Source organism: Columba livia, chromosome 5 (genome assembly GCF_036013475.1).
Source record: "Columba livia isolate bColLiv1 breed racing homer chromosome 5, bColLiv1.pat.W.v2, whole genome shotgun sequence".
NCBI lineage: Eukaryota > Metazoa > Chordata > Aves > Columbiformes > Columbidae > Columba > Columba livia.
Window position 1 is genome coordinate 39,542,098 of NC_088606.1, and position 18,402 is coordinate 39,560,499.

General features: G+C 42.2%; 1 protein-coding gene across 5 annotated transcripts in view; it reads right to left on the reverse strand.

Annotated features, from left to right (window-relative positions):
• Positions 1-156: 156 nt before the first annotated feature.
• Positions 157-18,402, reverse strand: part of MIDEAS (mitotic deacetylase associated SANT domain protein) — a 57,151-nt gene continuing 38,905 nt past the window's right edge. For all 5 annotated transcript variants that reach the window (XM_005502226.4, XM_065064545.1, XM_065064543.1 and 2 more), the window contains 8 exons: positions 13,656-13,798; positions 12,719-12,822; positions 11,262-11,337; positions 10,031-10,119; positions 8,723-8,872; positions 8,338-8,517; positions 7,740-7,939; positions 157-6,334 (listed from right to left, as the gene is read on the reverse strand). In XM_005502226.4, coding sequence (XP_005502283.2) covers positions 6,124-6,334; positions 7,740-7,939; positions 8,338-8,517; positions 8,723-8,872; positions 10,031-10,119; positions 11,262-11,337; positions 12,719-12,822; positions 13,656-13,798 — 1,153 coding nt within the window. In that variant the 3' untranslated portion in view covers positions 157-6,123. The remainder of the gene's footprint in view (positions 6,335-7,739; positions 7,940-8,337; positions 8,518-8,722; positions 8,873-10,030; positions 10,120-11,261; positions 11,338-12,718; positions 12,823-13,655; positions 13,799-18,402) is intronic.

Consider the following 18,402-nt stretch of genomic DNA (forward strand, 5'->3'; position numbering starts at 1 on the left):
CATGATTGCTATGGAAAATAGAGAGGTGGGTATGATGAGAGCAGAGTAGCTGAAGGAACGCATAACCGCTTCCTTTGCACAAATGCATCACAGTCACTACCACCCCAAACCCCCCCAGACACTCCCACATACCAGCAAAAAACTCAGCTACGAAACAATTTTTTAAACCTCATTTAATAAAAGGTTTTTTAGATATATAGAGGATATTAAGTAAATAAGTTACATAGTACATTACAATCACATCAGCAAGATTTCCTTTAGTGTATTAATATTTTATAAAAAAGCACACAAAAAATAAATTCAGTCCAGTCTATGACAACTGTACAGCAACAGGTAAATATATTTATATATGTACATTTTAAACATGTAACAGTCTTTTTTTAAAAGGTGCCCTAGGCAGCAAACACACAAAAGGAAGTGTCTGCTCACTTGTTAAAGTAATATACTTTATTATAAAGCATTTATATAGTAATTACAAAGGCTGACTGCTCCTGTACAGTACAACAAAGCTTTGACTACAAATTTTAAAACAGAACATAAAAAGAATGAACACAAAAAAGTTTATATCAAATCTGAACTACAAGGGTACATGTGGAGAAGCTGCAGGAAACTGTTTTTTAAAATATACAATTACATTTCTATAAAAATATATGTTGTCTTCTAATCTGGAGAAGTTAAAGTTTTTTCAGGCTCAGCTGTCAGTGGAATCCTAATCTGGGAAAGAAAAATCCTTAGACAGCTGGGGAGTCAAAGTTTGTGTCTTCCTAAGGTTTGACACGGGAGAAAATGAGGGTGAGTAAAGCAGCTGAACCCAAGTGACAAATTCACATAGAAACTCACCCCCACAAAAAACAACAAAAAATATCAAACACCATTTGTAGACACTGCTTCTCTGTCTCTTTAAAGCTTTATAAACTTTCAGACATACATCAGAAGGTAAAACAGGGAGAAAGTTTGTGTGGGAAAATGCAGTTTAGAGTAAGGTTTCTGGCCGAGGTAATCACTGGGCTAAAAGTGCCTCTGTGTGACAGCAGACAAGACTCCTATGGCTACAGGCCTCCCTGCTCCCATTTCCTTTAAAATAGGATACATATATATATATATATATAGAAACTTTCTAGTCTGCTGCCTGAAAGAGAATTAGAAAGTGTGCCATTGCCGAGAGGGAGAAAGTTCACTCTTTGTTGTTTAGGAAACACTTTTTTTTGAATGCTGATTTTAATCTAAGTTTGTTGCAATGATAAAAAATGACCCAAAGCCTCAGTTTGATCAATCAGAGGGTATTTTTAGCTAATTTGGACTTCACGTTTTATCTCTAGTTTGGGATTAATAGAGGAGTTACCTTTAAGCTTTAGAATGTCTCTCCTTCCACCTCCTGTATTCCTGCCCGGGCCTGGCCAAATGCCAAGGTCCAACACAGCCGACTGAACTCAGTAAATGGAGGGGCTACAGAATTTATCTCAGATACCATTACCTGTTATCAGTAAATGGAAAAAGCATCAAATAAATTAAAATGCAGAGTTGTTGCTCTTGTGCGAGACTGCAAAGCACCTGCGGCTATATCAGGTAAGTGCATGCATGTATCTAGTTGTTATATACACACACAGTCTTAGGAAACAGAGGTGCGACCCCGTGCAGACCACAAACCTGACAGACTGAATCTCCCTGCAAAGGGCAGACAACAGGGGCACAAGTACGTGACCAGGGCAAAACCTGACCTGTCGCTGCAGCTCCACAAGGCCCAGGGCTGGCATCAGCGCTCAAACAGGTAAAGCTGTTGCACTACAGCCACCTGGCTCTGGGGTACGTCCCCCCCTGAAGCCTGGGCTCACACTGTAGAAGGCAGATCACATTCACAGAACTGGAGTCTATAAATCTTGTGTTTGTTCCCATAGAAAAGGCAGCTAAAGCCAAGAGATGCCTTGTTCAAACTCAATTTAATGACTGGGCATATACTGCCTTTTTTCTTAATTAACAGCAAGCCCTTATACTAAGTAAGGATCAGTAAAGATGCCTTTAAACAATGGAAGATAACGAGCATAGGGGTTTAAAATGGACAAATCAACAGAACATAGAAAATAATATATTTTTTTTAAATTGTGATTAAAACAACACAGCCTTAAATTAACACTGTGCTGCAGTAAAGAGCCTCTCAAGTTATTTTTTCCATGCTATGAAGAGTAACAGAATTCATTCCAGATTAGACAAATTCAGTTCAAATGCTTTGTCCACAGCAACTGGGGAGTGGTTGGTTTGTCAAATCTCTGCCAACTTCTTCTAGTAGGCAGGATCTAATTCAGATGTAGGGTCAATTCCAAACTCCTACCACAAGAAACTGGGCAGCAGGTTTGGTTTTGCTTGTTTGTTTTTAAACAAGACACTCAGAGGAACATTTTTACTTATTACCATGACAGAAAAGAGGCCTTCTGGTGGCTACTAGCAATATGTAAACAAGCTCAGAAACATGTCCATTTGATGCCACTTACATAGAACATTTACCTGATTTTGGTCAGCTCTGCTAACCCACAGCTGTTAGAGGGTGTCCTCAAAAAAGCCCTTTTCTGATTTTCTTCCAGTAACAGCCCTCCCTGTATCAAATCTTCCTGTTCTCTTCTACTGCAGCAGGGTGGGAGACAAACAGCCAGTACTGGATTCAGTGTGTAATATTTACACCATTTTTGTGCAATTAAAGAAAACCTCTGATTTGTTCTTATCAGCACCTCTATGGAGTATCCTTGATGAGAGGAAAAATTACTCATATAAATTTCTTAAAATAGGGAGAATCAGAGAAAGATCTGGTCGTTGGAAGACTATAGTAATGCTTACATTCAAGCATCATCATATCTGAAAGAAGATTAAACTGGTACTTAAAACAATCCCATCATTTGTTCCCTCTATCTTTGTACTTCATTGAGTCTGATCGGTTGTCACCATAATTAGCTATGCCGTGCCTAAAACCACTTCAAGTTTGACAATTCCTAAGGGCCAAGACTAAATGTTTGCTCATTATCACCCAGGCCTGCTTCCAGACACTAAAAATATTACAGTAAATGCAGGTGATACACAGAGCAGAATAGCAGAAGGCAGAGAAATGTCCTGATTTTCTGCCTGTAAGGAGAACAGTACATTTCAGCGCAAACCTCTCTGCAGATTTGCCTTGCCAGAGAACACATGCAAGTTCTTCTAGTGTAGCATCCTATTTTTCAGCTGGAACGACACCCACTAGTCTGCACTGTCCCTTGCGTTCTCCTGAGCGCCTGCTCCTGATCACTGTCAGAAACAAGACCTGGAGCCAAACAGACCTGTGGTTTGTCCCAATATGAACAGTCTGTTTTTTCCTAAGGGATTACACACTGCTTGATTTTGCACTGTTTTAGCAAGGGCAGTGAAAGCATTTTCCTAAGACAGTATTGATTAACCTTATTTTAGTTTGAGTTTAATCAGACCTCCTCTCCAATTAAAAAAAAAAAAACAACCCAAACCACTTCATTTTTGCCATGTTTCTCAATGTGTGCCAGTTCCAATTCCACCTCCATTTGTTACGTGTTTCTAGGTGTTCCCAGTCTCTGTTAGGTAGCTGCACACTGTTCTACAGCGGCAACACTAGTATTCCAGACATATACATTCATTCTAACAGTATAATTATACCTACATTATTTTAAAGCCTTTCTAGATATACTCACAAGCCCTGCTTGTTCCTGAACTGCTGCCCTGCAGTTTGCAAGATCTGGAAACTTTTGGCAACTTCCCAGAAACACACTTCAGAATTGTAATTGCATCATTGCTTTTTACTGGAATTAATCCCAGTCCAGTTGCTTCTCTTACTGTCTGTCCCAGCACACCGTGACAAAGCTCCTGTTCTCTTTAAGGGCCCTGGGCTAATGGTAGATAAGCATTTTCTCCATTTTACAAAAGGAAAAATAATCAACGCTGAAACTCTTAATAGGAAGACTGATTTGCTTAAACTTCTTTTATAAGTTCAGTAGCTTTTTGTTCTTTGCAGTTTTTGAATTATTTTAACAGTTTATGACATGCCATCTGCTTCCACGGCCTAGTTAGTCAACAAGACCCGTGCATGTAGGGACATGAAACAGTCATCCAAATGCTGAAAGGAAACCTAATTTTGTTAGGAATGACAAATAAAACCTTGGCAGAAAACTGAACACTTAAAGGCTGAAGTGTCAACACTGAGAAAAGTGCAGCCCTTAATGATACTCCTACTTATTTTGTAAGAATAGCAACTGTTTCTACTATTAAGAAAAAGGATATATTTGTCAAAGCAAACACGGTACAATACACAGCCTCCCAAGACTTGGAGGCTGAAGTGGTCATGGTTGCCTAAAACCATGGGGCAGGACAAGATTGCCAGAGGGCACGCTGGAGTTAGAGCCACTCTCCATAGATAAGCTGGTGTTTATCTGGCAGCCTCAAGGGTGAAGATTTACAAAATTAAAAAATCATCCAGTTGGGAACACTGTGCGGTTCACATACAGCAACCCCCCCGGACCCCTGCTTGGGAATGCAGGAGCAATCAGCTCCTTCGGTTTTGCATCACTGCGGCAGCGCAGACGCCAACTCATAGAATCAGAGAACGATTGGGGTTGGAAGGGACCTCTGGAGATCATCTAGTCCATCCCACCTGCTGAGGCAGGGTCACCCAGAGCACATCGCACAGTGCCAGCACCCAGGACGCTGCGGGACCAGCACGGGCTGAGAGAGGGAGCCGGGCAGCTGGGGCATGAGGCCGGGACTGCACATGGAAGTGACCCGATTCTTTACGTCTTTACAAAATAATGATGAATGTGGGCTATAAAGACGTACAGAACAATCCTGTGCAAATCTAACATCTACGTCAGCTGGACCACTTCTTAACTCTCTTTCACCAGCAGGCTTTGGGGTGACCAGACTTTTTGGGCTATCAGCATGTGTCAGTTGTGAAGTAAGAGTCAGCCCTTCAGCAAAGAGCAGGGCTCACAGCAGGACAACCCAGCAGGCAGGGCTGTCCAGCCACCAGCGGGGAAGTAAACGACAAGCTCCTCCTGCACGTGCATTCTGACAGGAGTATTTGGTGAACTAGGGTCCCACCATACAAGCTCCTGATAATGGCAACTTTGAGGAATAAATGAAGGCTGTCACAAGACAGAAATGGATGTGTTAAGAGGTAAAAGCTATTCACAGAGGGATCGCTGCTGGAGATGAGACTCTGTTCCTCCCATCTCGGAGGTGCACACAGTCCAGTGCATGAGAAGGTCTTGGTTCATTTTCACTAAACAAACTTGCTCCCTTTTATGCAAAGTCAAAACCAGCAGTTTTCATTTTAAATTGCACTTGTGAAGCCCAGACTACTTTCCATCAAGTTAATCAAAGACAAACTATTTTTTTTTCCAAGACGAGACAACCCGCAAGGCCTGTGGCTACTGTAATCCCACAGGATATTTTCATATCCATTGCTGCATTCTTAATGGACTTTAAAAAGCACCTCAGGCTTCCTTTTGAAAAATAAAACTTCTCAAAAGGAAAAAGTGTCTTGCTCATCCCACTTCTCATTTTGCGAAGCAGAGGCCAAAAGGACAAACACCATCTTTCCACAAAACTTGTTGGCGGCCTGAAAAAAACGCTCAGAAAGAAAGCCAGGAAAGTGTAACAGGAAAGAGAACTTGCTGAGAAAGGAAACATCTAGAAATCACCAGTGTCACAGTAACTGGATACACTTAGCTCAGAGCAGAGCATCGTTTTTTTGCTCCAGTCTGGAAACCTTAATATCCAAGAGTCCTGTTATCATGATTCCTGACAAGCACAAAAAGAAAGGTCTGACTGACCCGAAAGAGAACTTACTTCCACTGCAGGTGACATTGTTCTATCATGTACCTCAGGTATAATTATAAATAGAATAGAAATCTTATTTGTTTAAAAAATAAAATCCAAGTTGAAACAAATCTTTCCATCCACCACTCCGGCTTGGTCAGTACTGGCAAGGTGAAGTGGAACATGTGGCGTGAGGGAACGGCAGCACTGAAACTGAGACCTGATGGTTCAGGTAAGAAAAGTGCAAACAAAAAAACTGAGACCGCCAAGAGGGAGGTTGGGTCCAGCCTTGCTACTCCCTCCACTTCTGGTCTGCTGCTATATTTCTCCATCTTCATCTGAGCTCGTGCTGCTGCTCCCGCTGCTGCTGCTCCCGCTCTCGCTGCTCTCATCCTGCTGGGCCCGGCTCTGCGCGGCTGCTGCTGCCGCTGCCGCCTCCCGCTCCTGCTGCTTCAGCGCGGCTGCCTTCTTTTCCTGCTCCGCATGGCTCTTCATGTGAGCGCTGCGGCTCTTCACCTTGTAGAACACCCTGAGGAAGCACACACGTGTGTTAGCATCGGTCTCTCCTACAGCCTCCTTCATTAATTCTCCAAAAGAGCTTCTGCTCCTCCAGCCTCAAGCATGTGAGCTTTGGCATAGGAACTCAGGTTGGCATTGCAGGAGAGCAAACACCGCTTCTGACTTGGCGTCTGCCAGCACCAGGTGAAGTGCCAGCAGGAGATCCCCAGCACCCTCAAACCATTTGCTTTGTTTCTTAATACAGCCTTTTCCTCTAATCTCTCATTCAGCTCTTAAATCTTTTAAATTCTGAGGAGCAGCGCCGGTATCTGAAATACACAGCTGCTGCTTAACAAAACAGGGCGCTGGTTTTTAGGCATTCCCACTATGCTGCAAAAATACAATAAACATGGAGGTGAACAATGGCCGAGTGCCACTCCTGAGCCCTGTACACACAGCCAGAAACACGTGAGCTGTTTCCTCCTAACTTTGCGCTTCTCTGATCTATTCCTGCAGCTTTTGCCGTTGGCTATCTGGGTTTGGCACCAGGTGCCACAAGGCAAGTTTAGACACCACTGAGAATCTTTGCCTGCTTCTCCTTTGTCAGCGGCCAGGACCAAATCCTGGACCAACTTCTCCCAGCACTGCCCTTCCCAGCGCCACGTGCTCCCGAGGGCACGGAGCCAGGGGACCTTGGCAGGACCAGCTGAGCCCCAGCCACAGCAGGAACCTCTCAACACCACAGAGATGTAACTAGCTGGAGATTGCGTTTTCTTGCCACCCCCTGGGCTTGGTGCCTTTTTAAAATAATGGATAACCAACCACTGGTATTAAGAGAGTGTTGGTTTAAGAGTAAGGAATTTATGTAGGGAACTGAATTTTCTTGACATTTATCAATCTGTTGGCAACAAAAAACTGCTAGAACCGTGTGAGGAAAGACAAATATATTTTACAGACACAGAAGATGGGTGCAAGTTTAATCAGATGAACTGTGTACCCACTGGCCTAATATCTGCTGCTATAACAATGGTAGTGTCTTGCACTTCTATACCACTGTTCGTAAGTACCATCTTCTTAATATGTGATCTAGCAAATATATATAAATTACTTGTTACAAAAACATTGCAGATGGGCAATATAGCAGCTGTTTGCAAGTGCAGCTTCATAAGAAATACTGCACACAGCTGCAATGCAGGTGGTGTGTCATTCCATTTGAGGAAAAACAGCAGCAGGTAATTATCCAAGTAGCACTACCTTAATATCAATATATGTAAAACCCCTTAATCTGCAAATATCAGTGGAGTAATAATTCATTAAAATTATTGCCAGCCTCTCTGGCCTAAATAGACAGAAGAAAGCTCATTGGAGAATACGCTTCCACAGGAGATGTTCCACTGCAATTCTTTGACTGTTGCTGGCAACAGAGTTGCTCTTACCTGCCACATTTTTTACATGGAAATGTGTTTTCTGTGTTCGGAGTTTTACTGGTAGCATCTGATTTTATCTTCTGTTTCCGCCTCCTCCTGTGCACCGGAGCAGTAACAGGCTTTCGAGGCTTCACTGGTGTCTCTCTTGGCTTCCTCCCAATTCTGCCCGTGACAGTTGCCTCTTGACTCCTCATGCTGGCATCGTGGGCCTTTGGAGAGAGGGGAGCGGTTAATGCAAACTGAAACCTGAACCCACCGCCAGAAGGAAAACAACGGCTGAGCTCCTGTGCTTCGTTTATTCTGGATCAGGGTTTTATTTAAGGAGAAAGTCTTCAGGGTATTTTTAGGACGTTTCTCATCACGGTCCTATGTGCACACCAACCACAAAGAGTTATACTGGGGTTTATTCCCCTTGCTTACCCCAGTTCTCCCACCACAGCACACAGTCTGGTTGCCAGTAATACCATAAGCTACCTCAGCCCAGTCTCTTGCTCTGGCAGAAGTCAGAGGTGGAAACTTTTTACATCTGGAATTGTCCACTATTTTCTAAACTAGTTGCAGAGTGAAAGCAGCATAGAAAGCACAACATGTGCAATGCAGCACTTACTATTAAACCATCCTGTAGTGTCTGTTCATCTTTGAGAGGAACTGTGCTCTTCTTTCTGTTATCCAACCCTTCCTCTGCTTCCTCTTCTTCTTCCTCTTCCTCCTCCTCCTCCACATGCCCCTGTTCTTCACTGTAAATATCCCTTCTGGGAGGAAGAACACGTGCAAACCTATGGGAACTCTTCACCAGAAGACAAAGGAACTGTTAATTTTGATGTCTGTAAGTAAATGTCATTATGTGACACAGAACACAAATGTGTGAGTCCGGACTCTTCCACACTGGCCAGATTGTTTCTACTTTTGATTTTACCAGCAAATGAGACAACAGACAAAAATCAGACTTCACACCACAGCCCAAAAGGGGTAAGAGAAATTTAGGAAGTTACCTTGATGTCAACTTCAGCTTCATCTTTCATAGACTTTTCATTAGCAACATCAATGTCCCCAAAGATTAAGGTCCCATTCCGACCAATTTTCACTTGTTTCTTGTATGTGTAGTAGAATTCCACACACTGAGCCACTGTTTTGGTTTTTATCTGGTGTTTAAAAAAACATAAAAGTCCAACAGATTACCTGATTTTAAGGCGGCTTGTAAATAATGACCAAAGGTGCAATAAATACATGTCATACTTTTATTTCCCCGGTCACCTCCATTCCACCACAGCTGCTGTTAAAGCCACCTCTTCTGTGTCAGATTTGCCTGTATGGCCTGTCCCGCAGCCCGTCCCCTATTGCCACTGTTATTCACTGAGAACTACAGGAAAAACTTCCCAAAGAAAAGCTGGTCAATGTAATTTGACAGAACCTGGCACTTTGTAAGCTTAATGCACCTCTTAGCCTCTGGAACACTCCAACTGAGCTGTCAGAGTTGAGAGCAGCCTTTCAGTTTTATGGGGGAGCTTTATTTTCCAGCAGCACTTCAGAGAAGACCAGACCAGAATACCGATCCAAAAATGGAAAAGAAGGTTTGCAGCCCTCTCCCATTTTGGCCACACATATTTCGTACTCATATGGTGGCAGACAATTTTCAGTACAGACCCGTGACCACCTACATATTCTCAATCCGTGATTTTTTGGAAGTTTTGGAACGTGTTCTTAGCTTCTGGGCTTTCGCAACTTAAATGCCTTTTGGGAATTTATTCAGAAAATGTGTATGCAGCTCCTGGTTTTGCACCCTCCTTCAGTGACTTCCCCCCCACTGAAGCATCACACCTCATGAAAATAGATGGAAATTATCATATTTACTACCATTGTCACAGAAAATTGTAAAGAGAGATCCTAAAAGATGCATCATTCACATATCCTTCTTTGGTCCTTTACACCAGTAGCAAGGATGCGTTCCTATTTTGTTTTATAAGCAAGTCATTTAAGCCGTACTGGAACTTTACCAGCACTCTATAGATACGCCCTGCAGAAGTGATATCTGCAGTGGGCTAGTGGAAGTAATGCACCAGTGCAAGAGTTAAGTAAACAACAACAGCAAAACAAACACTATTGTTCTAACTATATAGTGAGATTTTATGCTGTGCTGGATGATAAAATTCCTCTGAAATCTTTTGAGTGCAGGACTTAATGCTTAATACTGAGGTTTCAGAAAGGTCAAGATTGAACTCCCTGTATTAAATGCTCAACAAAGGTGTAAGAATGCATCACTGCTGTCATTAAAAAAAAAAAAAATACAAAAAGTAACTTACAAGCTTTTGGACCAAGAAAAAGTCTTTCTTGTAGATGGCAATGCCTTTGTTGAAAAGCTTTTTTTCAGCAACTTTCCACTTGTCTGATCCTGTAGATAAAAAAAGTTGTAACCAAAGTCCTTACAATTTCAAATGTTTACTCTTCTACATAATTTTTCTTCATGTTAGCCTTAAATACAACCAATACACACATGCCAGGATGCAGCCCCACATCACACCGAATCCAGCATCACTGCAGACTGCGGCTACACCCTCCCCTACTGCTCCACTTTCAGCCCCTTCCCATCACTTCTTTTGTGTCAGACCTGTTACAGTACCACAGGTTAACTCAGTTCGGCTTGCAAAACACAGACAATTAGAAGAACTAAGATGTTTTCCAACAAAACAGCAAGGTGAACAGACACCTGTGGTGGCCCAGTCGTTAAGATTTTATACAAGGGAAATGGTGGGGCAGGACAACAGGATCTTCTCTTTCAGCAGCAATCCACAGTACTTGAAGATTTATTACATCTCAAATATTCCTACCATCCTAGCACCCTCGCCTCCAATAAAGCACACATTTTGGAATCTCCTCTTGACTTACAGACATTACCCAAGTAACACTTCCCAAGCATTATAGTAGGAGTCATTTCAATGCTTTGTGGTTCCAGCTATTAGATGTCTCTTTACCACATTACATCAGGTGGCTACAGTCACTCTAGATCACTGAAGTTAGAGTCATACAGATGACTATTTTCTAATTAGGTACAAGAATACAAAGGCAGATTACAGCATTTAAATTTTGCAGAAACACTGAGAGCCATCAATAGTTGGCTGACCTTTCTTCAGCAAGCTTGAAGACTCTTCCCATAAACCCCTCTCAACTCCACCCTGGAAATTCATGCCAGAGAAGCTGTGGTTCTGAGGTCACCACAGCCCTTCTTGCACATACCAGCTATCTTTCTGCATTCTCTGTGTTTAGTGTACGGGATCACATTCCCCTTTCCCACAAAAGAAACCAGAACATACACATGTGCAAATACATGCACATGTTCCACGAGATGCAGCGTTTCTTCTAAGTGCCATAATTTGCACAGGCAAAATTCCTGGCAAGCCATCACTTGATTTACCAGACGGAAGAGTGGCCTTTTAATCTTATTGTAATGTTGCGGAGTTCCCCAAAAGAGCAGAGAAGGATAAAAGAATTCCTTTATGATAGACAGCAGCACAGAGTTATTTCGGTCTAACAAACCTGTGTAGTGATAATCTGCTAAAGGGTGCATAGGGGATCGTACGGGCCTCTTCAACAGCAGCTGGGTCAAAGCTCCCTAAAATAAACACAAATAAAAGAATTAATTTAATATTTGGGGTATTTAAAACAGAGATCAGGAAACTGTCAATTCTCTCTTTTCTGGCAAACTGAGAATACTATAGCATAGTTTAACATTTGAGACAACTTCAAAACCACATTCTTGCTTATCCACTGAATCTGGGGTACCACAGGCAAGCGGTAAGTTCTCAGCACTTCTTCACATCTCTGCGAATTTACACTTTCCAATGCAACCACCACAGTACTGGGGGACAGTTAATTCCACAGAGAGACCACGAAGCAGTTCAGTCATTTACTGAAGGCCTAAGTTACACACTCACATCCAAACACACCACCCTAAATGATGTCTGTCTTAAACATCCAAGTCATTGTGATCTCATCTCACTTAACTAAGCGATATTTCAAAATCAAACAAAGCAGTGACTGAAAGATTCCACACACAAAAACCAAACCCTCTCAAGCAGCTTTTTACTTTGCACATAAACTGGAAATGCTTTCAAAGTTAGCTGGAGGGAGAGGAAGGAGTCAAGCTTCCATCAGCAGTTTAAAGCACCTGAATGACAAACTCCAGCTGCCGGGGCAGTCTTGCTCCTCCCCAGTGCTGGCAACAGCATTCACAGGGTTCTGGGGACCTACCTAGCAGAAACCTAACACACACAAAAATGTACTTTTTATTTATTTCCTTTTCCAGTGCAGGTCAATACAGTCTCACAAGTGTCAGTGCTGGTGCGCTACAGGGGAAAGGGAACAAGCGGCCAGGCAAAAGTGTCAGATACTCCTGACCACAGGGCTGATTTACTCCAGGTTAAATCAATCACAGAACTATAAAAGGACAATAACCCTGTCCCATATGCTACACTCTGCTTTTTGATATTACCTCCCAGGGGTATAAAATGGCATTTATGAAAGTGTTATCACGCCTTACAACACTGATACAAAACTAGCAGCACAGCTGTTGTGTAGACATGCGCAGAGAAGTTAAATGGATCTGCCAAAAGCAAGAGGAGCAGGATGCTGCACTTTTAAGTCTCAGCTTCAGCCCCAGCCCCTTATTTTTCCTTCCGATGTGGTTATCTTCCCAGCAAGACAACATTTAAGATTCATTTAGCAGTCTCAGCTCGCTCACCCTGTTAGACTGTCAGTTTGTTTGTTAAAAAGCAACTTGTCAAAGTTGTAAACAAGCAAGAGAGCATGTGGACATGGCACTGTACGTCAGGCAGAACCCACTATAAGGACAGCAATACCTCCGAGGGATACTGAACAGTGGGAGTCAGATGCATGGGAAGGAGTTTGCAAGGCTCTCCTCTCAGGAACGACAAGTTACCTGGCCCTCATTAACATCTTTGACCACATCAAGGTGAAAAGCTGGAGAGACTCACCAGAATGCTTCCCTTGGCTTCATGTAAGAAATGCAGCGCCAGCTCCTGGTTGGTTCCACCCCCAGGAAAAATGCTTGAACAGGCAGCAGCTAGCAGGTTTTCCACTATTTTCACGGAGATACCAAACAAATTCAGATAAGATGATTAAAATGGAGTTTCCCCATAGAATTCACATCATTAATTATCTCTTTTGAAGCAGAGCTAGACATAACAGAAAGTAAAGCTCTCAGAGAAGTTGAATGTCCTTGCAAATTTATCTGGGTCAAATTTGGACTCAAGAACTCATTAGACTGCAAAGTCACACAACATTGGTCTACCTGCAGGACTATTTTTCTCCTCTTCTCCCTCCTACATTGTCTTCCCATCTCCCTTCAGCTCAGAGATTTCCTCAGTTCCCCCCTTACTATATCGTGAATTTCCATCTCACAATATCCCTTTTTTCTCTTTCATCAGAAAGATTTCTTCCAGGGCTGCCCACTTCCTCTTCCCGTCAGGATTTCTATGTATCACAGCCCATGTGCACAAGCAGCAGACAGCTCCCCAAGCCTGTTACTGGCTGCCACAACTCCTGCTACCACCTACCACCTGATTTTTCCAAGACACTATTACGTCTAGAACAGCCCTTGGAAATACAGAATTTGAGCGCATCTGACATTCAAGCGTTAGCAAAGAGAAGGCAGCTTCACTGAGCAAAAGGCTGCTCTTTGCCTGGTCCCATTTTATCTCAATTGGAAAAACCCAATCCTATCAATCTCCCCCCCCGCCACATACAACCCAATAACAAGTTTTACTCCTAAGACTGTTTTCAAGGCCACTCAAACACAACACTTGAGTGGCAGCTCTGAGACATTTTACATTATGCCTGCAGTAGGTATGTTGTTACCTCCACTACAACTGTGACAATTCAGTCCCATTTACCAGCCTTCCACAGTCTTACCATTCTCCTGGGTGACTTTGTTGGTTTCCAGGTCGCCCCATGGCTGCCACACCAGCTCTGCTTTATGTTCATCAGCTGCTGCCAGAGATCTGTCCTGGAGTGATGGGATTTCTGCTTGAAAGCGAGTTCCTACGTTTATTCGCCTGCAGGAAAGGTAACAAGTAACACTCAGGCCCCCTTTACAATACCCAGAAAGTCTCCATCCCTGCTGGCAGCACTAATTATGAAGAAACTGAAATGCAGCAGGCTCTCACATATAACATGAACAGCTTTCAGGTGTTGTAGGTGACTTTGGCAAGTATGACTCAAAAGGTGAGAGGTTTTATGTCCATTATCAGTTTCCATTGTCTTATCAACAATCATTGGAATTATATTTAAATTAGGATCTCCTAATAACTGCTTAAAGAACTGCTATTAGCTTTCAATAATCATCACTTTTTGGGAAACCGTCATGTGAATTTCTCTTGCGGCAAGCCTGCTCCTCTCACACAAAACAGGTGAGCCTTTTTTAGGATTAACATTTTGCCAGCCATGACTACAGAATCATGGCATCTTTTAGTCTCCAGAAGTCCTTTTCAACCTGTCTAGTTCAACTCTCCATTCAAAGCAGGATCAGTCTCAATGTTTGATATTTTATGATCTTGACACAAGCTAGTATCTTCCAGAAACTATTTCCAACAACTGAAACAAAAAATATAAACCTATAGAAGCTGTATTGCTCATTCTGTACCATCCCATTGTTTTAACAACAACTCCATACTTATAGATTTTGCATTCTACACCAATAACACAGTATGCAGTGAAGTCTGGATGTCCTTTGCCATTGCTCTACATCTCTTACTTGGTGGCAATATACGCAGAGAGACAGCAGTCACTACACAAAGTCAGTGTAAAATATATTGGATAAGTCACGAACAACTTTGAGTACAACAGCAACTACGTACGCAATTCAGAGTCCAGAAGAGAGACCAAGAGAAATGTCCAAACTAAGCGAGCAAAAAGTCCCTTCATAAAACCAAGATATTTGAGAACAGCTGCTGTTCAGACCACTTACAGTATAACGAATATCTCCTATTCTGAGATAAGACAGCTACGCTTAATGCAAAAATGTTCCTCTTTCAGATGTCATTCAACTTGCACCATACTGATAGCTCCTAAAACAGTAAAGGATGGAGAAATAAGGTCTTTTTTGTTTTTGAGAGAGAGTACATCAGTGAGCGCCCACAAGATGGTTAAACTCTGGCGTTGCTTCATAAGAAAAAAGGTAGAACTCCCTGCCCAGGGCAGGGTTTGCTATGATTCTCAAGTCTTGGCTTGGTTCCCCTCCAGCATGAGCGGAAACACAACTGCCAGAGTAAAAAGCGTGATCAAGAACAATAAGGAATGGTAACAAAAACATCAGAGAAGTGCCATCCTCCAGACTTCTATGGTCCTTTGCTGTCTTGAAATGACACACGCATGCCTACTAGGAAAGCAAGTGTCTGGAAAAGGTACAGGGAGGCCTTGAAGCAACACATATAACCCAGACAAAAACCCAGAGAGATGCTAGCAAATGTTCCAATAGGATGTTTTGAAGTCCTAGGAGATTGTGGTAACAAAGGGAAGCAAGAGGGTATCATTTTCTGTTATGGAAGAAGAATGAGGAAACACCTTCATTCCCTTTTCTGCTTCATTTCCATTTTTCACTTTGCTGTTGCCAGTAAACATCTGCATCATGAGACGTCATGAGCTGGAAAAGCCTGCATTCAAAACAAATGGCTGACTTCAAGCATACATAAAGAGATTTTACAAACTGTTTCTTTTTCATCTACAGCAGATCCAGGTCTACTTCCTTACACTCAAGAGGAATGGTTTACAATTCACTTGTGTATAAACGAAGAGATGCAGAAGATAACTACACTACACGCTTGTTTTGACTTCATCCACCCATTCAGCAGCAGCACAACACTCATGGGGTGGGATTCCTACTTGGACAAGCAGAATCTGCTAGATGCACAGACTGATGCTATCTCCCTTCCAGCAGGTGATAACAGGATGACATCCAGCACGACAAATGCGTCAGGAAAGTTTTAGACAGGCTGTCATATACTATTTACCATACACTACCTCCAATACCTGTCAAAGGTAAAGCGATAGGAACATTACACACCTCACATGATGGCAGTGGGCAGGGGAGAACTAACGCAGTTGAAAACTGCTTCTCTAAAGTAATTACTTTTCAAACCCATGCTAAAAGCAGGACCTGCATGGAGAACGAAGAACTCAAGAAAATCTCAAAGTTTGGTTTTGAGTGTTTTACAGGTACAGAAGCTATTTCAGCTATAACACTATGTAGTTTTCCATTTTTCCTTCATGTCTTTATAATCTTGTATGTAAACAGCTTAATCCAGACCAAAAATAAAGAGAGATTTCGTGCAAGATTGAGGAGACCTTGCTAAAAACCAAAGCAAAATAAACACCATGCAAGTCCTCCTTTTGCACACTGCAATGGACTGAAGAACAATGTTTATATGGAATCTTCTGCTCACTGTGATTAGCCATGATTATTGTCGCCACATGCAGTTTCACAGTGGAGGAAAGAATAACGGATTCTGATCCACCCTAGGAGGGATGACTGACAGAAACTGACACTTTGCTGTCTACTGGAAATAGACAAAGAGGCTGTTACTGCACTGGGATTTTGTGTCCCAAGACACAGACTCCTCTGACCTCACCTGGGAGAGATGAAATAAGAAAAGCTGGAGGGAAAGAATGTGGACTTGAAGGGCTATCAGAAGTAACTTCTTCTCTTGAAACTGAACTTAGGATATGGCATCCTTAGGCTAGAAAAGCCTAAGAGTTAGACCCTGCACCTGCAATATCTAAATAAAACCAGATTTCCATTGTAAGAGTTGACCTGAGTAATGTGATCTAATTTGACGTGCTCCAAGCAAGGGCTTAGACCAGATACCTCCAGACATCCATTCAAGCTATGTTATTCCATGATTCCTTCACTGATGAAACTCAGATTTCAGTACAGAAGTACTTGCATGTAAGCACTGATGGTGTTCCTGGGAACTGAGGCTCTGAAGCCAGAAGGCAATTCAGAGCTGATGCCAACTAGCAGAAGGGTGACTTTAAGACTTCGAAGCAACTGAACTGCAAAACTGGTAATACACAAAGATCTGTGACACCAGCTGCCTATTGTAGTACTTCACAAACAGAAGAATTAAGCTTAATTATCACATTTCCCATTCCATATCTCTGCATCGAAATGACCTTTTGAGAAGCATTAGCAGGAGGTCTGGCAAAGCGCAAGCAATTAAAAACATAATACTGGGTAATCACCAATTATAGTCAACTTCTCACAGAGTGAAGAGTACAAATCAAATTAAACAATTTTTCTTTAAAAAGTAGTGCTTGCTGTATTTCCTTTATAGAAGATACATCTACATAACTGACCACAATACTGCTGCACAAACAAGCTCCAGAGCAGCAAACTAATTACTTTGACAACACAAAATGATACCGGTTTGTTAATTTATCTCGGTTAAAAGTTAAACCTGTCTACCTGCGTAGACTTAAGATGACAGCAAGATAACTCTTTGCACATAATTCCTTTTTAGCAACAGGAAATACACTTGCATTACTAAGTTATTATGGTTTGAAATTTTCAGCCAAAAAAATTGAACATTCTCACATACAACTAAAATTATATCAAACTCTATGTCATCAACTTCAGGAATTTAAACTGCAGACATAACAGCCAAAGACAACTGCACCATAAAGAAGTCAAAGATCAAGACTTGAGGGGATTAAAAAAAAAAAATATGTGTTCAAGAAGAGCTTCCCCTGGACTGATGTGCAATGAACCAACAACAAAAAGATGAATTAAGTGATTTTCCAAACAGGTTTAAAAAACAACAAATGTGATTATTTCCATTAATGGACTCATCCTGGATGGGATTTGCAAAGATGACAACAACAACCTGGGTTTATTCACAATTGCAACATTTGCTCAGACAGCCTGCTGACAAAAGTGCAGAAAACTCAGCTTCAAACAGGAAAGCAGAATAGAGAAAAAAAAAAAAAACTGACAGCAAATGCTCCAGTTAATTTTTAAAATATAAGTCATTTTAGAAGAATAATTAAAGCAGCCTGGTATTTATTTGGGAAGAGTTTGAGTTAAACATCTCAAATGTTACAGGCTGTGCTGCAGAGTTAGAGCAAAGATTCCTGGCTGCACAGAGTCAGCAGCACAGAGACATGTGGGTGGTTTTATGCCACAGGGCTGTTTCCATGCCATGCAGCCCTGTGTTTAGATTTTGTAAGAGTTCATTAACCTACGGATAATAACGAATTTGAACTATCTTGCTGTAGTTCTACAGCACTGAACTCAAGCTGATAACACTCCCAGAGGGTTTGCAAGGGCTCTGAGAAACATTTGCTACTCTTGCCTTTTTTGCTACTCCGCTCAGGTTTAGCAGGACTGGCACCAAGCCTAAGCTCCTAACTCCAGCTTCAGCATCTCCAAACTGTATTTTCTTGTGCTGCTGGGTCCACACACATCTGAGCTTTCCCAGCACACCACTAGCTAAAAGGACTAATGAGGTTTATTAGCTCAGGCCACACACAGTGCATGCAACTGGCCACAGCGCTTTCAGACCGAGCAAACCCAGGAGGGAGCAAAGTCGGGGTCACAGCTGTGCAGCCGCTAATACACACCCTATGGATAACGTGTGTCTGACCAGTCCATGTGAGAGCTAAC